Consider the following 19,594-nt stretch of genomic DNA (forward strand, 5'->3'; position numbering starts at 1 on the left):
TGCATTGTTTACCCCCCAACTCTAGGTTAGTATGGGGGTATGGACCTTCTGTTAGGGGCTGGAGGAAGTAAACAATTAAGTACAAGTGAGGTGACATCACTACACTTGTGTAGCCATGTTCTGTGAGTGTCTGCTGCAGTGGAAGATGGGACCTGTAGTCTTCTCATACACATATGGAAGAAAAATATATTTTAAATATATTATAAAAATAATCTTCCCAAATATATTGACATGTTTGAAATGCTACAATTTTGGCCATATTCAATATATTTCAATAAATAAAAAAAAAAAAATAAAAAAAAAATATATATATATATATATATACTGTATGTTGAAATTCGTTTTTATTAGAAAATATATGAAAAATATTTAAATATATTTAAAAATACATTTCAAATACACTGTATGTCTTTCAAAATACAAATCTAAATTTTTGGAATGTATTTACAAATATATGTAAAAATATATGTTAAAATGACTTTTTTATATGTTAAAAAAAATCTGAAGAATATATTTAAAAAAATATATTTTTTAATTATCAAATTAAAGATATCTGAACACAAAAACATTCATGTAATATAGTGAAGCTTACCAGTATGTGTTGACTGCATTAGTTTTAATTTTTCAGGCTAAGAACATTTTCAGCAAGTACAGAAAATACCAGTTGATGTTGCTGGAAATGCAGCGTCCTTGAAACTTCCTGTAGATTGAACTAAAATTACAATGCTATCTTCATTTCAAGCTATTTTCTGATAACTACAAATTCCCCTGCTCCCTATGCAATTGAGATGAAGAAAAGAAGATGTGTTTCTAGTTCCTATAATGAGATCTGTCTAGGATGGCAACCATAGCTCCCTCTATATATACAGTGAAGGAGTAAGCATAGCCACTCTAGGACCGGAAATTATTTGCAGGACTGTCAGGTGAAAATAAAGGAAAAAGCATGAAAAAGTAGGACATCTAAGGACTGGTAAACTGCAATATATTAATCTTTTGTTTTTAGGTTTAGTTACGCTTTAATTTAGTTGCTGTTCCCATTACTTTATATTTGGGGACAACTGAGAAGTTTTAGAGCCCCAAATGACATAAGGTAAAGATTTAATAAATTTTTCTCTTGAACACTTGGGGCATAAATTGTATTATAAACTATCTTACTGAAATTTCTACAGAAATAGAAATGTAATTTTAAATTAATTTTCAGTGAAATCAAATGCATTTTTAGAAATGACAATAAGGGAAATATAGCACGAGCAGCACAGAGGGTAAGTGGTCAGCTAGGGAATGATGTGAATGTACAATATATATGTAAAATGCTGTGTAAATTGACAGCACTATATAAATACCTGTAATAAAGAAATCTATACAATAATATACCGTATTTCATTTTAACAAAACTGCTAACCTGACAAAAATAAACATTATCTTTAAAGTGCACCGTTTTGGTGGTGGGTCAGTGATGGTCTGGGGAGACATACCCATGGAGGGACGCACAAACCTCTACAGGCCTTTGAGCCTCTCTTAACCAGGGTGCCCAGGCACCCTGGCGTGCCTTGTGGTTTCTTCAGGGGTGCCTTGGCAAAATGTCTAAAAATTGCACAAAATTTGTATACAAGCAAACAGGGGGAACAAGCCCGCCTTTTAGTTTCACAAAGCCACAGGTTTTCATTGTGCACCATTACAACCTTCTAGCCGCCTGTGTCCTGACAACCAATTACATCATCAGTTGATAAGGGGGATGTCAGCTTACTGCACAGCATCCTAGTTTGACCCTCCCCATCAGTGTTGGGGTCAGATTAGCTCAGTGAAGGATAAAACCTGAGGGAGAAGAGAAACACTGGAATACTAGTCAGTACCAGTGTGCAAAAGTGTATTTGCTTTGGAAGAATAAATCACCTCTAGTGTTGGGTGTCCTACGTGTGTGGATGCTGCTGCATTATGTAAAACTATTAGAATAGTTTTTCACATTTAAGGGGTGTCCTTTTAAAATCATTGACAGTCTTGAGACACCCCGTTTTGGAATGGGGTGCCCAAAGATTGTCCATAATTTCAAAGGGTGCCTCTGGACTGTCCATAATTTTAACTACTTGTCTACTGGGCACTTTTACCCCATTCCTGCCCAGGTCAATTTTCAGCTTTCAGTGCTGTCGCATTTTGAATGACAATTGTGCGTTCATGCAATCCTGTACCCAAACAAAACTTTTCGCATTTTTTTTAAACAGATAGATATTTCTTTTGGTGGTATTTAATCACCACTGGGTTTTTTATTTTTTGTTAAACAAACTAAAAAAGCCTGAAAATGTTGAAAAAAAAACAGTTATTTCTTAGTTTCTGTTATACAATTTTGTAAATAAGTAAATTTTTCCTCCTTTACTGATGTGTGCTAATGAGGCTGCAGTGATGGGCACTGATGGGCTGCACTGATGGGCACTGATAGGCGGCACTGATAGACAACACTGACAGGAGGCACTGATAGGTGGCACTGATGAGTATTGACAGGCATCATTGATGGACACTGAAAGGCAGAACTGATGGGCAGTTGATATGTGATAAATGATATGTGGCACTGATGGGCCTCAGTGATGGGCACTGATAGAAGGTACTGATCGGCACTGATAGGGGGCACCGATTGGCACTGATAGGTAGCACTGAAGAGGAGGCACTGATGGGCATTGACAGGCATCATTGATGGGCACTGAAAGGCAACACTCATATATGGCACTGATCGACACTGATAGGCAGCACTGACGGCACTGATAAGCAGCACTGACTAGCACTGATAGACGGCACTGACTGGCACTGATAGGTGCCACTGATTGGCGGCACTGATAGGCATCACTGACTGGAACTGATAGTTGGCACTGAAAGGTAGCTCTGATGGGCACTGCTATGTGGCACTGATGTGCACTGATATGTGGTGTTGATGTGCACTGGTATGTGGCATTGATGGGCAATGACAGGCGGCAATTGTGGGCACTGAAAGGCAGCCCTGATGGGGCTGCACTGATAATCAGGACACTGATGATCAATGCCCTGATTATCAGTGTAGATGTCCCCTCTGAGGAATGCCGCTTACTGGTTCTCCTCAAGCGCTGTCAGCATGAGGAAAGGAGAGCCGACAACTGGCATTTCCTATTTACATGCGAGCTGATCACATGACAGAGCCTGTGTCATCAGCTCTTTACTGCAATTGGTGATCTGCTGTGTCTCAGGGGCACAGTGCACTACCGATCATCGCATGTCCCCAGGGGCGCTCATGTGCAGCTAGAGTGGGAAGACATCATATGATGTCCCCCCAAAATGAGAAAGCAACTGCTCGCCTGTCATTTCCTTATATGGAGGCCGGGAGTCAGTTAAAAGGTGCCTTGACTGAAAAAAAGCTTGAGAAACACTGGGCTAGACAATGGCATCCTGACTGCCATTAGGTATCTGGATGAAATCCTTGGCCCATTGTCAGACCCTATGTTAGTGCAGTTGGTCCTGGGTTCCTCCTGGTGCATGACAATGCCCGGCCTCATGTGGTGAGAGTATGCAGGCAGTTCCTGGAGGATGAAGGAATTGATACCATTGAATGGCCTCCATGCTCGCCTGAACTAAATCTGGGATATCATGTTTCGGTCCACCTGATGCCACCAGGTTGCATCTCAGATTGTCCATTAGCGCAGTGATGCCCTGGTCCAGATCTGGGAAGAAATACCCCAGGAAACCATCTATCGTCTCATTAGGAGCATGCCCCAATGTTGTCAGGTATGCATACAAGCACGTGTGGGCAATTTAAACTACTGAGTACCATTTTGAGTTGCTGCAATGAAATTTCAGCAAAATGGACTAGCCTGCTGCATTATTTATTCAGTTTGATTTTCAGGGTGTCTTTGAATTCAATCCTCTGTAGGTTGGTAATTTTCATTTCCATCAAGTGGTAGGGCCATCCTTACATTCAACACATTACCCAGTCCATAACAGTAATATCCATCATGATATTTTTCCCCATTGAGATCTGATGAGTTTTTAAAGTGTTCCTTTAATTTTTTTGAGCAGTGTAGTTATCCATTTTATTTTCCCTTTGGTGTACTCAAGTGGCATTAAAATAACATGGACATTTTTGTTACCTTGTATTCTTCACAAGAAGCTTCCTGATGAAGTCTTTTGCCAGATCACTGGTGTGGCTGAAGAATTCTTCATCAAATTCATAGTTAACAGCAGTAATATTAGAGAGAGTCTCCTGCTTATTCTCTCCCAAGAATGGCGATGCTCCACTCAGCCTGAATGATACAATTACATAAAAAATAAATAATTAGCTTAAAGTAGAACTATAGGCAAAACTTTTATTTTCATTTTGGATAGAGTAATGGAGAGTTTTTTTGCAACCTGTTTCCCATTTGGGAGATTTCTTTTCACTTTCAGTCCCAAAGCCAAAATAGGAAATGAAGGGAAATCCCTGCACATTAAGGGAATCCCTTGCCCCATCCCCCAGGTCCCCATTAGGAGATCTGCCCTCTATTACTTTTATGAGGGGAACCCAAAATGTGGGATTTTCCTTTAGATTAATTTTCAGTGATAATGGTAAATAGGACATAGACAGCAATAAAAACATTACAGGTGCTCTAGTCCCTCTCCACTCTGTCAAAAACTAATTAAAAAAGTTTTGCCTTTAGTTATACTTACATAATTTAGAAATGCTTACCTCTCAGATATCTGCTATGCATTTGTACTTTTCCAACAAGGATATATGTACTAAGATTTCTCATTTTCCCATTCCCTCTTTAATTACCACCTACCTTTAATAACCTGCATTATTGCCATACCCGTTAATGGATTCAAGCCCTTTTTGTAAATCTACAGAGTATGTCTGGGCCAGATACTAAGCTATAGATATGTCTTGAATAAGATAGTACATGAAATGTTGGCAATAATCAAGCTCTAGGACTGCCCATTCTTTCTTTCCTTCACATCCTTTATATCCTTTTCCCAACAAATTCATGACAAAGTTGTTGCTTCTCCTCCATATTATATGTGTATAATGGAGCTCTACCATACAGTATTATGTCTTATGAATCTGCAGAACAGAAGACATACAGCAGGCAGGTGTGCGGTGCTTATCCACAAGAAAACTGCCAAATGGTTTCCTCTCTTCTTCATGCGGCAAGTAACAACCAGAATAGTTTTGATGCAGTTTGCTTTACCCAACTGATATATCATCGTTGTTCAACACACACTAAAGGATAAGTTCACCTTTTATACAAAAATAATAAATTTACATCTTTTTTTAAGTAAAAAAGTGCATTTATTATTTTTTTTACACTCGAGCCTGTAAAGCATTGATCGGAGTGCAATGCCAGGATCCTGCAGAATCTCAGTTTACTGTCTGCCCGTACAGAATACCGGCATGCCATTGATGATTTGCAGGAAGAATCCTTGAACTATGAGAGCGCTCCATAGAACTCTCACAGTTCATAGAGAACTACAAGCCATGTCATTCATTCACAGGACTCTGTGAATGAACAACACAGCCGAGCAGGTGATGCCCTGCATAGCTGTGCTGTTCTGACATTGTGACAGTGGCTGTGGGGAGAAGACCCCCATCCGCTGTCAAAGGGAAGGGGGATCGGAAGGAGAAGAGGCAAGAGCTGAAACATGTTACATGTTCTACACTAAATATGGGTGGAATATGTAACATGTTCCAAAGGTGAACTTATCCTTTAATTTTAGTGGTGCAAAAATCCCTAAAAATTATCCAGGCTTGGAAAAGGAAATTGGCAGTAGAGTCTCCTATATGCATTAAAAACTATCAGGATCAGGACAGTCTTCTGTTGGAATGTGAAAGAATTCCAGCACATAAATGCTGAGCCACCTTTACAACCAACATAGACTGACTAATGACTCCATTATGCACAGTAACAGCAATAGGGATCATAAGTATACCTGAGCATTTACTAACTTATGAAATACAGATCATCTACAAAAAATATATAAATAGCTGACTAGATTCATCAACAGGAACAATTTAGGGGAGGAAATGGTGGAAGATGAAAATCCTTTCACGGATGTTGATTAGGAGTTGAAGTCACTGACACCACATCTTGTAAAGAAGCTGACCTCTTGTCTAGTGGGCATGCTAGTAATAATGTGTACTATGAGGGGCTCAGGTTGGAAAGGAAATAATGTAACTGAGAACTCAGACTAAAAAAAAAAGATTTGGAAACATGGCAATCTTTATGCTTGCCTGTTTGTTTGAAAGGCACGTGTACCATTTGTGCTAAGCAATAGAATGACCCTCAGCAATGAGCTGATCCTCAACAAAGGCTGAATTTTTTTTACCTTAATTCATTCTATGCTTTAAGGTAAACAACCTTCCAAGGTTAGCTTCCCCTCCAGACTTCCTAAATACCTACCTGGGCTGGATCTCAATCCAGTGCTGTGTCCGAAAGCAGCATTGCTGCTCCCTCTCTCTCCTCACTGAACATGGAGGGAGCAGTGGGAACCATTGAGGAGTGAGGGGAGCGGGGGGCCAGGGCTGAGCTGCATTATGTGTCTCTATAGACACATAGAGCATGGTTCTGGAACAAGCTCATAAGTCTGCCCCATAGCAAGCTCTTGCTACGGGGTCAGGTACAGAGAAGGAGGAGTGGAGAGAGCCAACGGGGAACCTAGAAAGAGGAAGTTGGGGGCAACTCTGTGCCAAAGCCAGTACAAGGGGTGGGCAGAAGGGGATGTAGCCCTGGGTGCAATGGTTTGCTGTAGGGATAGGGGTGCCTTCCTTCTGTTACAAGGCTGACAGTTGTAGTGACAGTGTCAGTGATTTTGACAAGCAAGTAACTGCTGGGTGTGTGGTCCCCTAAGCTTGCACAGCATGAACCAGGAAAGGGGGGCTCAGTTAGGCATTTTAGTCCTGGGCGCTGCATTACCTTATCCTGACACTGCTCTGTGCAATCGCATGCACAGAACAGATAAGTATAACATGTTTGTTATTTTCATTAAAAAAATAGCCTTTAGTAACCCTTTAAGCTACACACTGCTATCATTTATCAGCAACTTTCTCCAAGTAGAAAAAAAGTTTAGAATAGAGTTCTGTGTTGAACAGCTGCAAGACATGCATTGGGTGTAGCAAATTTGTTTTTTAGAAAAATCTATAAATACAACAATTTGTAACTGTTCACACTCAACTCACAAACTATAGATTATGGTGTTTATAAGAGACATATAGAAAATGATATGAAATGAATACATTCAAGATATTTTTTTAATGCTCAACATATTATATAGGTTGCTTACACTAAATAACTAGTTCCAGGTAAATCCTTGGTGGCTTTATTATTTATTTATTTATTTTAATTGTCTTTTACAATTTTTGGTTTCTTTTTCAAGGAGACATAAATAAACAGTATTGCATGTGCAGGGGCTGATCCAAATTGTCAGAACCTACATTTTGCAAAGGGTTATAACAGGCATACAGGGCAGCAAATAGCTACGAGTGGGCAATTAGAATACAATATAAAACAACTGTCATACCCAAATAGATGGCCCACATTCCATGACCCACATGCAAACTGGGATGCAAATAATACAGGCCATTGATAGCAACAGGGTAAAGAAAAGGGAGGCGGACAGAGGGGAGTAGAAAAGGAGTGGCTATGGAAACGAACAGCACAAGAGAAAAAGGAGAAAGAAAAAAGAAGGCCAATGACCCCCCAAAGACCCAGCACAAGAAGTTAGTTAAAATGATGATAAGTAACTGAGGCTACATGTATTTAATGTAGGGAATGAGCATCCAAGCCAGGGTTCCTAGACTTTGAGGAATTTTGTTGAGAGTGAGGTTTTGGCTTTCATTTGCTCAACATTCATGCAATGTCTAGCCTTCATTAACAAAAATGTGTTGTATATAAGTATATAAACTCAAGGAGCTTGTTTTTCTAACCTTGGGTATAGTATTAACTATCATATTAAAACCTTTTCTATACAACATATAGGCTGCACTCACAGCATCTTTGATCATTTTGCAAGTTTTTTTGCATATTTCTGCAGGCCTGTGAGGCGTGAGCTTTTTTTTCCATTATTTTTAATTAAGGAAAAGCCAAGTACTAGGGAACAAACTAGCAATATGTGCTTTCATGTGTTTTTTCACACATTTTTCAGGCACTCCAATTGAAGTCTAGTGGGGTCAAAAATGCTTAAAGCATGTGGTTTAACAGAAGATTATGTCGTTTTTCAAGCTAAAAGTGTCAAGCTTCGAGGGTCAATGCACTCAAGTATGAACATGCATAATTGAATACCACTGGATTTTAGGTGGTGACCTTTTTTGCAGCTTCCAGCTACAAAACATACAGGTGTGAATAGGACCTTTCTGCTGTTGTATATTGATACTTATAAGACTCAGTTTCTTTACTTCTGCTGTATTTGTATTGTTCTGTTTAATATGTTTGTATGCAGAAATGGCAGTTACTATAATTGTTAGCATTTTAGCTTGTTTTTATAAAAACTGATTGATACTCACAATATATAGGTGATCACTCCAATGCTCCTAAAACAGAAAATGGTGTTCATATTATATCCCTCTTTAAAAAAGCACCTTCATCTGACATCTTGTGACTTACAGTATTTACACAAACTTACCACATATCTACTGCCAGACCAAGTGGCTCATAATTGATTATTTCAGGAGCTGTAACAATAATTACATAACACATTACTATTCATCTTCTGTTCTGAAAGACTTTTAAATGTACAGTAGTGGTTGCTGCCTTGTATGAATGGAATATAAACCACTGCCAGAAGTTCAGTACAAAACTAATGTTTTATTAAATCTAGTTTGCATGTTCTCCCGTTGCCTGCGTGGGTTTCCTCCGGGTACTACGGTTTCCTTCCACACTCCAAAGACATGCTGGTAGGTTAATTGGATCCTGTCTAAATTGGCCCTAGTACGTGTATGTATGAATGTGAGTTAGGGACCTTAGATTGTACACCGCTTGAAGATTAGGGACTGATGTGATTGTACAATATACAGTATATGTAAAGCGCTGTGTAAGTTGACAGTGCTATCTAAGTACCTGAAATAAATAAATAAATAGCACTAAGGATGGGTGAATTGTAATGTTAGGGGCCTGCATTTTCTGTTAACTGATCTGACGTCAGTAAACTGAAAACTAATTGGTTACTAAATGAAGTATACCATACCTTAGATTGCATGCCCCTTGAGGGTTAGGGACTGATGTGAATGTACTATATATATGTAAAGTGCTGCGTAAATTGACAGCACTATATAAGTACCTGAAATAATAATAACTGCACTTTGCACTGTTAACTTAAGCCTGCTTATCTGTTTGATAGCTGACATGTGGCAAGCTGAGCTGAAGACATAGTTCTATTACACAAGAACTGCATGCAGCTGACTAAATAAATGCCATCTTTTCCTACAGGGCAGAACTGTCAAACTGACAAAACTGGCCTTATTTGATTATACACACTATCACTTTGTAGTAGGTTTAATAAGGGGGAAATTTAGCCTTACTTATCTATCTATCTATCTATCTATCTATCTATCTATCTATCTATCTATCTATCTTCTATGAAAGAGAGATTACTATTTATATATATATAGAGATAATAACATTTGTATTAATTAATGCAGTGCTTCAAAATCCCAATAGTATAAAATAAGGCAACAAAAATCAGGAAATAATATTTATACCCCAAGGGAAAAGCAGCCAGCACCATATCCTGATAAATCATATATAAATATAGTGTATTGCAAGTTCTGCTATTCCCTAAATGTGTTCCCTAATAAATGTACCTTGTCCTCTATAAAATCCACATACATAAGTGACTTTGAATGCATTCAAAAGACCCTTTATAATAAATAAACATCAAATACAGGACAATATGTGACCATAATAATTTTGGGAACAAAACCATGCTCCTGATGAATTCAACTTGTGATGAAACGCGTTGGACGGAGCTTTGATGCGCTGACACCATATAAGGAGATTGCCGGTTGATCATATGAACTCTGTGAACAAAACCAATGTGTGCATAAAGTGCTATTAATTTAGTCCATCCAAATGTCCTATAAACACTAGAAATAGTTCAAGTGCAATCTAAAACAAATTGGGTCCATGATTTCAGACCACCACTGTGATAAGGATAAACCTTACCAAGAGATATTGACCCCCTTATTGTGAGTGGTCAAACAGAACAGAACAAGTTGTGGATAATTCCCCTATGGACAACATAGTATCTTCCATCTACTCCAGGTATTCTTTATTCATGCAGTTAGCCACATAACAAAAGTTATGACAAAGTGATGAGATCCCAAGAGTGTTAATCAGAGTATAAAACTTTATTAATAGACAGATTAAAAACCCACCTATTCAACGGATAAAAACACTCTCTACAGGCAAATGATGAACCAAATTCCAACCAGAAATCTCCTACCGTGGTGTCAGTGCATCAAAGCTACATCCAATGCAGTTCATCACAAATTTAAATAATCAGGAGCATGGTTTTGTTCACAGAATTATTATGGTCACATATTGTCCTGTATTCGTTGTTTATTTATTATAAAGGGTCTTCTGTATACATTCAAAGTCTCTTATGTTATGTATATAAATTTTAAAGGGAACAATGCACATTTATTAGGAAGCACATCCAAGGAATAGCACAGCACTTAGTATACCCTACAGTTATTTTCATGGTCACATATATATAGAAAAATAAAGTTAATAATACAAACCTACAAATTCCGGAGTACCAAAAATATTCTTAAACTCTACTCCATCTTCAATTTTGTGTGCCAAACCAAAGTCAATAATTTTTATGTGGGGTACAGGAATTGTTTTATCCAACAGCATTATGTTTTCTGGCTGAAAAAAACACATGAATTATATTAGAATTAAGCAGGTAAGTGGAATTTCACATTGTATAACCTAGTTAACCTGGACCGATATTTACTTGTACTTAAGTGAAACTACATAGTTAGTTTGCAATATCACCCACAGTCAATTACTAATAAATATGGAAAATATGCAGGAAATGTCTAGGTGTTAGCATATATAGCTTGATTCTACGCTAATTCTAGTCATCAGGCATGATTATTATATACAAAGAGATTTTCAGCTTGCTGGTTGACTCAATTCACTTCTTTTGTCAGAGAAGGATGTGTTTTATCACCAGTGCTGCTTCCACGTATTGGCTGAATTACAAGCTACACTGCAATGTGTCCTGGCATTGTTGGAGGAATGGCAGATGTCTCACTGCTCATCCTTTTCTGGGAGGAATCTGCCCAACTATATCCAACCCAACACTAAGAATTAACACTGCTCAGTTTTGCAAAACCTCCATAAATTTGTATTTGGGGAAGTAATATTGATAATCCCTTCCATTGAATGAAATATAATCAGGAAATTGGAAATTGTAGCTAAAGCCTACTGAGTGATTTCTCTATTTTAAATATTACTATACATTTTATCAATACAGCAAGTGTGCAAGCCCAATTGACATTTGTTATTATATTAGCTAATTGTTATTTTTTTTTTAATTATATATTTTATTGATTTTTTTCCAATACAAAAAGAGCATCAAGTCCACACATAAAAAAACAAAGAGAAAACTTCACCAGTACATAAATTCCATTTGCATCATCTTATCCCCTACCCGACCTTTCCTCCCAATCAACCCTCCTTCATTTTCCCTAGTCCATACCACAATCCTAGTTTCTATCCGTTCTCGTGATTGTCTATCTATATCTGTATCCCTTCCCTCCTATCTCCTTCTCTCTGTTGGATACTCCGTTAGAACACCCTCTATTACTCTTCCACCTATATTCCAACCAGTTCCAGATATCTTTTAGATGTTTTGAAAACCAACCAGCTACTCCACATTTTCTTAAATATTTCTATTCTATCCTCCTCAATATGACAGAACTCCTCCTTCCTGTAGATATTTTCCCCTCTGTTAACCAAGTCATTTATGCTTGGTGGGTCTGGGGCAAGTCAAAATTTGGGAATCAAACCTTTAGCCGCAATGACTAGATGATATAATACCCTATTCTTGTGTACCTCTGTACCCTCAACCAGTTCTCTAACACCCCCTTCCCTCTCTCTGACCACCACCTCATCACGTTCTCCATCTCCCCTTCCCCCAACTCCCCCCCCCCAAAAACGCCAAACCATCACCAGCCGCAATCTCCGCAACCTGAACCCGGCCCCCCTCCACTCAGCCGCCGACCGCCTACACGACAGCATCCTCCCACTGTCATGTCCTGACATAGCCACCACCTTGTACAACGACTCACTGTCAGCTGCCCTAGACTCTCTGGCACCCCTAACCACACGCATCATCAAACCCAGGCTGCTTCAACCATGGCAGAATGACAGCACTAAATGCCTCAAACGTCGCAGTCGCGCACTGGAGAGACTGTGGCGCAAAACCAGGTCCCGTCACGCATTCTCCCTCTACAAATCTGCCTTCCTCACTTACACCTCCTCCCTCCACGCCACCAAGCAGGCCTACTTTGTTAACCTAATCAACACCCTCTCCTCCTGCCCTCGCCGACTCTTCTCCACCTTCAACTCCCTGCTCTCCCCCCCCCCTCCTCCACTCAGTACCTCACTCACCGCCCACGAGATTGCCACCCATTTCCGTAACAAGATTGACACTATCCGTAAGGACATTGTCAACTCGCAATCTACCTCCCCACCTAGCCTCCCCACCCCCGTCACCCCTTCTTCTCCCCCCTCACAACCGCACTGCCCTCCACCGCTCCCAAGGCCCCGCCCACCGTAACCCCCCCTGCACTGCACTCCCTCAGCCCTGTCACTACTGAGGAAATCGTCAAGGTCCTCTCAGAAGCCCGCCTCACTACCTGCCCCCTGGACCCTATCCCCTCTCAACTCCTCCGGTCACCCCCCTCTTCCCTCATCCGCTCCCTCACCCACATCTTCAATCTCTCCCTCTCTACTGGCGCATTCCCCTCCCCCCTAAAGCACGCACATATCACCCCCATCCTCAAAAAGCCCTCCCTGGATCCCGCGGACCCCAACAACCTCAGACCCATCTCCCTGCTGCCACTCACCTCCAAGCTCCTTGAGCGCATAGTCTACGATCGCCTAAGCGCCCACCTTATTGACAATAACCTCCTTGACCCACTACAGTCCAGCTTCCGTCCCCTACACTCCACTGAAACTGCCCTCCTCAAAATCACTAACGACCTACTAAACGCCAAAGCCAAGGGCAACTACTCTGTCCTCCTTCTCCTGGACCTCTCTGCGGCCTTCGACACAATCGACCACCCCCTCCTCCTTAATAAACTACTCTCCCTTGGCATCAGAGATACCGCTCTCTCCTGGTTCTCATCCTACCTATCCCGACGCTCCTTCAGCGTCACCTACAATGGTACCACCTCCCCCTCCCCCTCTCTGTTGGGGTCCCCCAAGGCTCTGTCCTTGGACCCCTTCTCTTCTCCATCTACACCTCCTCCCTGGGCACACTCATACACTCCCATGGATTCAATTATCACCTCTATGCTGACGACACCCAAATCTACCTCTCCACTCCTCTCCTCACCCCCACTATCTCCGCCCGCATCACTCACCTCCTAAACGACATCTCAGACTGGATGTCGCTCCATTTCCTCAAGCTTAACCTCTCCAAAACCGAACTCCTCATCTTTCCCCCTGCCCACCCCCCCCCCAGCCTATCCATCACCACCACCAACACCACTATCACTCCCGCCCCGCAAGCCAAAGTCCTTGGCGTCATTCTTGACTCGAACCTCTCCTTCGTCCCTCATGTCAAATCACTTGCAAACACATGCAGGCTCCATCTCCGCAATATTGCCAAGATACGTGCCTTCCTCACCCCAGACACCACCAAACTTCTTGTACACTCCCTCATCATCTCACGCCTTGACTATTGCAACTCTCTTCTCATTGGCCTACCCAAGTGCAGGCTTTCCCCGCTCCAGACCATCCTGAACTCAGCGGCCAGACTCATCCACCTCACCACCCGCTCCACCTCTGCCACCCCCCTCTGCCTCTCCCTCCACTGGCTCCCGATTGCCCAACGCATCAAATTTAAACTTCTAATTCTGACCTACAAAGCCGTTCATAACACTGCCCCTGACTACCTCACCAACCTGATCCCCAAATACCACCCTACCCGTACCCTTCGCTCCTCACAGGACCTCCTTCTATCCTGCTCCCTGGTCTCCTCCTCCCATGCACGACTGCAGGACTTCTCCAGGTCCTCCCCTATCCTCTGGAACTCACTGCCCCAATCCATCCAACTGTCGCCTTCCCTCCCCACATTCAGGCGCTCCCTCAAAACCCATCTCTTCAGGGAAGCCTACCCCACCCTCACCTAACGGCCATCCTCCCTCATTCCTCCCACCACTTCATCCCCCTCAGCCACTCCATTCCCCTCAGCCACTTCCTATTGTTCCACTACCCCCTCCCTCCTAGATTGTAAGCTTGAAAGAGTAGGGCCCTCTTACCCCTCGTACGCTGTCTGTTTTTGTTGTACTGTGCCATGTATTGTCCCCCCTATTGTACAGCGCTGAGCAAACCCTTTGGCGCTATATAAACTCGATGTAATAAATAAATAAATAATAGTTTTACTAAAAGCTTCAAATTTATAAAATAACCACGTACACGGGTCTCTCTGTTCAGTAATCTCTCTGTTCAGTAATCTGAATATTTTGTAATATTCCCTTCTAGTAATCCTGTATTTTTGGGCAATCCCACCATAAGTGAACCATTGTACCCTTTTCCCCACATCCTCTCCAACAAAAAGGTGAAACATCTACTTGTTGTTTATGTGCTTTACTCAGTGTAATATGCCATCTAGCCAGACATTTGTAATTCCTTTCAACTCATATTCGCCACCTCATGTGCTAATTTAACCATTAGCCGCCCGGCCAATGACCGTTTGGCGGCTTCAAATGTGTCTCTGCACTCCGGGTGCACGCCATTTGGCGTGCTCCCGCACATGCACAGTTTGCGCTAATGCAGAGCGGCGCAGCAGTGCGATCTGTCACCGGCCGTGCACCTCGGACACGGCCGATGACAGATCCGAGTACCGGCTCCCATTGCTGGTACCATGTGACCTGCTGTGACCAATCACAGCAGGTCACATGACAGTTGTATACAATGGATGGCTTCATTCATGATGCCATCCATTGTATACTAGTGCCTAGCTGTGAATGGTCACAGCTAATTACATGCACATGTCATGTGATTAGCTGTGACCAAATCACAGCTAAGCACAAAAAAAAAAAAAGCAAGCTGAATGAATCGATTTCATTCAGGTAAATGCTTGCTTATAGCAAAGTAATTCTTTGCTATAAGCAAATTGTGTAAAAAAAAAAAAAAATACTGATCACTTCCCCAAAGTAGTACAATGTTACTATGGTAACATTGTACTACTTTGGTCATAGTAAAATATGAAAAAAAAATCTTAAAAAAAAAAAAAAAAAAAATGTAATAAAAAATTAAATAAATAATAAAAAATATATATATATTTTTTTTTTTTTCATACTGTCACCAGTCAGTGTCCCTGTTAACCGCCATGCCAGTTATATGATGACGCTGTACTGCACTGGTGACAGTATGTAAAAAAAAATAGTGAAAATAATTTTTTTCATTTTTTCATTTTCCGAAAAATTATGACAAAAAAATACAACTTCAAAAAACTCGCCATGCCTCTTATGAAGTACGTCGGACTGTCTACTCTGCAAAAAGGGGTCATTTGGGGGATATCTGTACTGTTCTGACATTCTTGGACCTCAAGAAATTAGATTGGCTGTCAGTACTTCAGGATTGATCAATATTCAGATCTATACCATAGTTTGTGAACTCTATAACTTTCCTACAAACTAAAAAATACATCCTAATTTGGGTTATTTTCACCAAAGACATGTAGCAGAATACATCTTGGCCTAAATTTATGAAGAACAATTATTTATTTGTAAACTTTTATAACAGAAACAAAGAAAAATGTGCTTTTTTTCAAATTTTTTGGTCTTTTTTTGTTAATTTAGCAAAAAATAAAAACTCCAGCGGTGATTAAATACCACCAAAATAAAGCTCTAGTTGTGTGAAGAAAATTATAAAATTTTAGTTTGGGTACAGTGTTGTATGACCGCGCAATTGTCATTCAAAGTGTGAGAGCGCTGAAACCTGAAAAATGGCCTGGGCAGGAAGGTGTAAAATTGCACGGTATTGAAACGGTTAAATATATTATTCTTTTATCACTCATTCAATTTTTATCAAGCTCCTGTTCCCATTTTTCCAAGAATTGGGGAGGATCAGTACCCTTCATATCCATAAGTATCTTATAAATCCCGTTTGTGGACTATAGTTACGTTCAACAGTTTCTCAAATGGATACTGATCCTCCGACATCCTCAGTGGTTGTGGGAGCGTTGGAACAAAATGAGCTAATTGGCCGTACCGCAACTCGTCTAATGTGAAAAATATATCTTTTTTTTCCTTTAAATCAAAAAAAGTGTGCAATTTCCCCTTATTCACTATATCTTTCAAACAAACTGTCAGGGACCCTGTCGCCATGCAGCCGTGTGATGGCGACAGATCCCTTCGGGTCACGGTGGTGCGAGTGCACAGGCGTGGGAGAGTGCGGCCGCGCATGCGCAGAAGTGCGCGCATGCACACTAGAGTCCGCGTCACCGCTAGGCGGGCTATTTAAACCTGCAATACAGTACAATCAATGCCTTCTGGTCTACAACGTCCCTGCACTATTACCTGATCCTGTTGCTTGTATTCTGATCTGACCCTGACTAAGAAAGAACTCCTCCTGCACCTGGCTTGCATCCTGACGGCTGCCATACTTACCTGCCGCTGCACCCACGGTCCTGCACCTGGCTTGCATCCTGGCAGCTGCCATACTTACCTGCTGCTGCACCCACGGTCCTGCATCTGGCTTGCATCCTGATGTGTGCCATATTTACCTGCCACTGCACCCATGGTCCTGCATCTGGCTTGCATCCTGGCATGTGCCATACTTACCTGCCGCTGCACCCATGGATCTGCACCTGGCCTGCATCCTGGTCACTGCCATACCTGCCTGCTTCCGCATCCACGATCCGGAGTCCAGTCCCAGTCAGCATCCTGATTGCCGCCATACCTGCCTGCTGCTGCACCTACATTCCTGCATCCGCACCTGGCCTTCATCCCGATCTCCTGGGTCTTCAGCTACCTGCTGCCAGCTCCAGATCCACCCGGCACTCGTGCCACTCCTGGCTCTGCGCCCTCTGTTCCCACTATCAGGGGCTCTGAGCGGGAGTTGTAAGAGGACACCTTCTCTCCACGTCAGGCTCCCCAACCAGGTACGTGACACATACATTCTGATCTTTCATCCATTTTGCAGAGATATTATCATTCCCTGGAGGAAAATACTCTGTTCCCACCAAGGGAATCATAACTGAATTATATTTACATCCCATTTGCTTATACATTCGATCCCAAACAATTAAAACTTTCTTTGTCAGTGGACTAATATTCACGTCTAATGTGCGGAATTTATGTGGTACCCAAACCATTTGCCCTAACTGTGCCTTACTCAGGATCTCTTCCATATTCACCCAACCTTTCCCTTGTGAATTGAATATCCAATCTATTATTCGTGATAATATCACCCCTTGATAATATTTCTTAACATCTGGCATGCCCAATCCCCTGTTCCCTTTTGCCCTACACAATACCTCATGCCTAATTCTTGGTTTCTTATTTGCTCAAATAAATGTAAATATTATCTTCTTTATTATCCCCAAAAAAGATCCTGGTAGGTGTACTGGGAGCATGTGAAACCTATACAGGATTTTTGGTACTATCACCATCTTTACTAGGTTTATACGACCTATCCAGGAAGCGCCACCTTTTGACAATCTACTCAGTTCCTCTTTTATTTAGTTTACTAATAGAATGTAATTTGCCTGGTACAGGGTTTTTGTTGAAGAAGTTAGTTTTAGTCTCAAGTAGCCTATTTCCTTTTCCCTCCATGTAAATGGAAAGTCTTTTTGTAGGCTTAGCCTCTCAACTTTTGGTATCTTAATATTTAAGATCTTTGCAGGACTCATTTTCAAATTTGATAGCTCACCGTACTGTTTTAATAAACTCATTAAGTTATGCAACGTTATTCTAGGATTTACAATATAGAACAACATGTCATCTGCATATGCTGCCACTTTATGCTCCACTTCCCCTGTCTTTATTCCTGCTATATCTATGCACTTATCCTCGCCAGGAGAGGTTCCAGAGATAAAACAAATAATAAAGGAGAAAGTGGGCATCTCTGTCTGGTTCCGTTATACATTTTAAAGAACTGAGAGAGGGATCCTTGACCTTAACCGCTGCTGACAGAGCGCTATAAAGCCCTTTTATCCACTTCAGCATTTTAGGCCCTAATCCTAAAACCACTAGCATATCTATCATGAAACCCCAGTTAACCCTATCAAAAGCCTTTTCGGCATAAATTGACAGGAATAGTGTCAGCAGTTTCTCTCTTTTTACCCTTTGTAGGAGGAGCAATGATCTCAGACCATTGTCCCTAGCTTCTCTTCCAGGAATGAATCCCACCTGATCCAGGTGTATCCACTCTGGCATCAACTCCTTCAGTCTGGTTGCCAATACCTTAGCGTACAATTTAGTGTCAGTGTTTAGTAAGGATATGGGCCTGTAAATGGCACACTGTGAGCTATCTTTCCTTTCTTTAAGTATAATCGTTAAATGTGCCTGAAATGACCCCTCCCTTAGTGCATTCATATAACCACACATTTTAGGGACTAGGAGATCTCTACATTTTTTGTAATAGCCCATAGTATATCCACCCGGACCAGGGCTCTTTCCTTTAGCCGTGTTTTTTAGGGCCAAGGTGATTTCCTCCAGGGTAATAGTTCTCTCTAGAGCCTCTAATTTTTCTTCTGCTATTCTTGGCAACTCCACTTCATTTAAATGTTTCTGTCTATTTTTCCTCCTCCATTTTTTGGTTTCTGGGGCTCACATCGTACAGGCGACTATAATATTATTGGAACCTATTAGCGATATCGGTGGTGGAGTACACCATTTCTCCTTTGTTATCTTTAATTTTTTCTATAAAGTTTTTAGATTTCTTTTCCTTTAGTTTCCTCATCATATATTTTCCAGGTCTGTTCCCCCACTGATATCTTTCTTTTGAAACCCTGTTAAATATCCTTCTCGACTCCTGTTCCATAAGATCTTTTAATTCTTCTCTTTTAATAATTATCTTCTGATATACGTCTGTACCTACCTTCTTTTTATGTGACTGTTCTAACTTGTAGAGCTCCTCTATCACCGTCTTTATGTTTTTCCCTCATTCTTTCTTTTTTTCTGCTCCCATCGAAATCAATATTCCTCTAATATATGCTTTATGTGCCTCCCAGATTGTGGCTACAGACACCTCCTCAGTCTCATTGAGCTCAAACAATTACTCGATTTCCTGCCTTAACCTTTTTTCTAATTCAGGGTCCTGTATAAGCATCTCATTTAATCTCCACATAGTTATTTTATCCTGTTCCCCGCCTACCCGTAGTCTCATTGTGACAGGAGCATGATCAGAAATATACATAAACT

The 19,594-nt window shown here is 41.1% G+C and overlaps 1 protein-coding gene across 3 annotated transcripts in view; it reads right to left on the reverse strand.

The window, feature by feature from the left end:
- The window catches only part of DAPK2 (death associated protein kinase 2), a 126,528-nt gene that overhangs the window by 44,570 nt on the left and 62,364 nt on the right, over positions 1-19,594 (reverse strand). For all 3 annotated transcript variants that reach the window (XM_089671448.1, XM_089671446.1, XM_089671447.1), the window contains exons 5-8: positions 10,724-10,853; positions 8,608-8,656; positions 8,489-8,515; positions 4,107-4,259 (exon numbers count right to left, since the gene is read on the reverse strand). In XM_089671448.1, the coding sequence (XP_089527574.1) occupies positions 4,107-4,259; positions 8,489-8,515; positions 8,608-8,656; positions 10,724-10,853 (359 nt within the window). The remainder of the gene's footprint in view (positions 1-4,106; positions 4,260-8,488; positions 8,516-8,607; positions 8,657-10,723; positions 10,854-19,594) is intronic.

This window comes from Staurois parvus, unplaced genomic scaffold (assembly GCF_062004578.1).
Source record: "Staurois parvus isolate SC_StPar_1 unplaced genomic scaffold, SC_StPar_1.0 ptg000105l, whole genome shotgun sequence".
Taxonomy (NCBI): Eukaryota; Metazoa; Chordata; class Amphibia; order Anura; family Ranidae; genus Staurois; species Staurois parvus.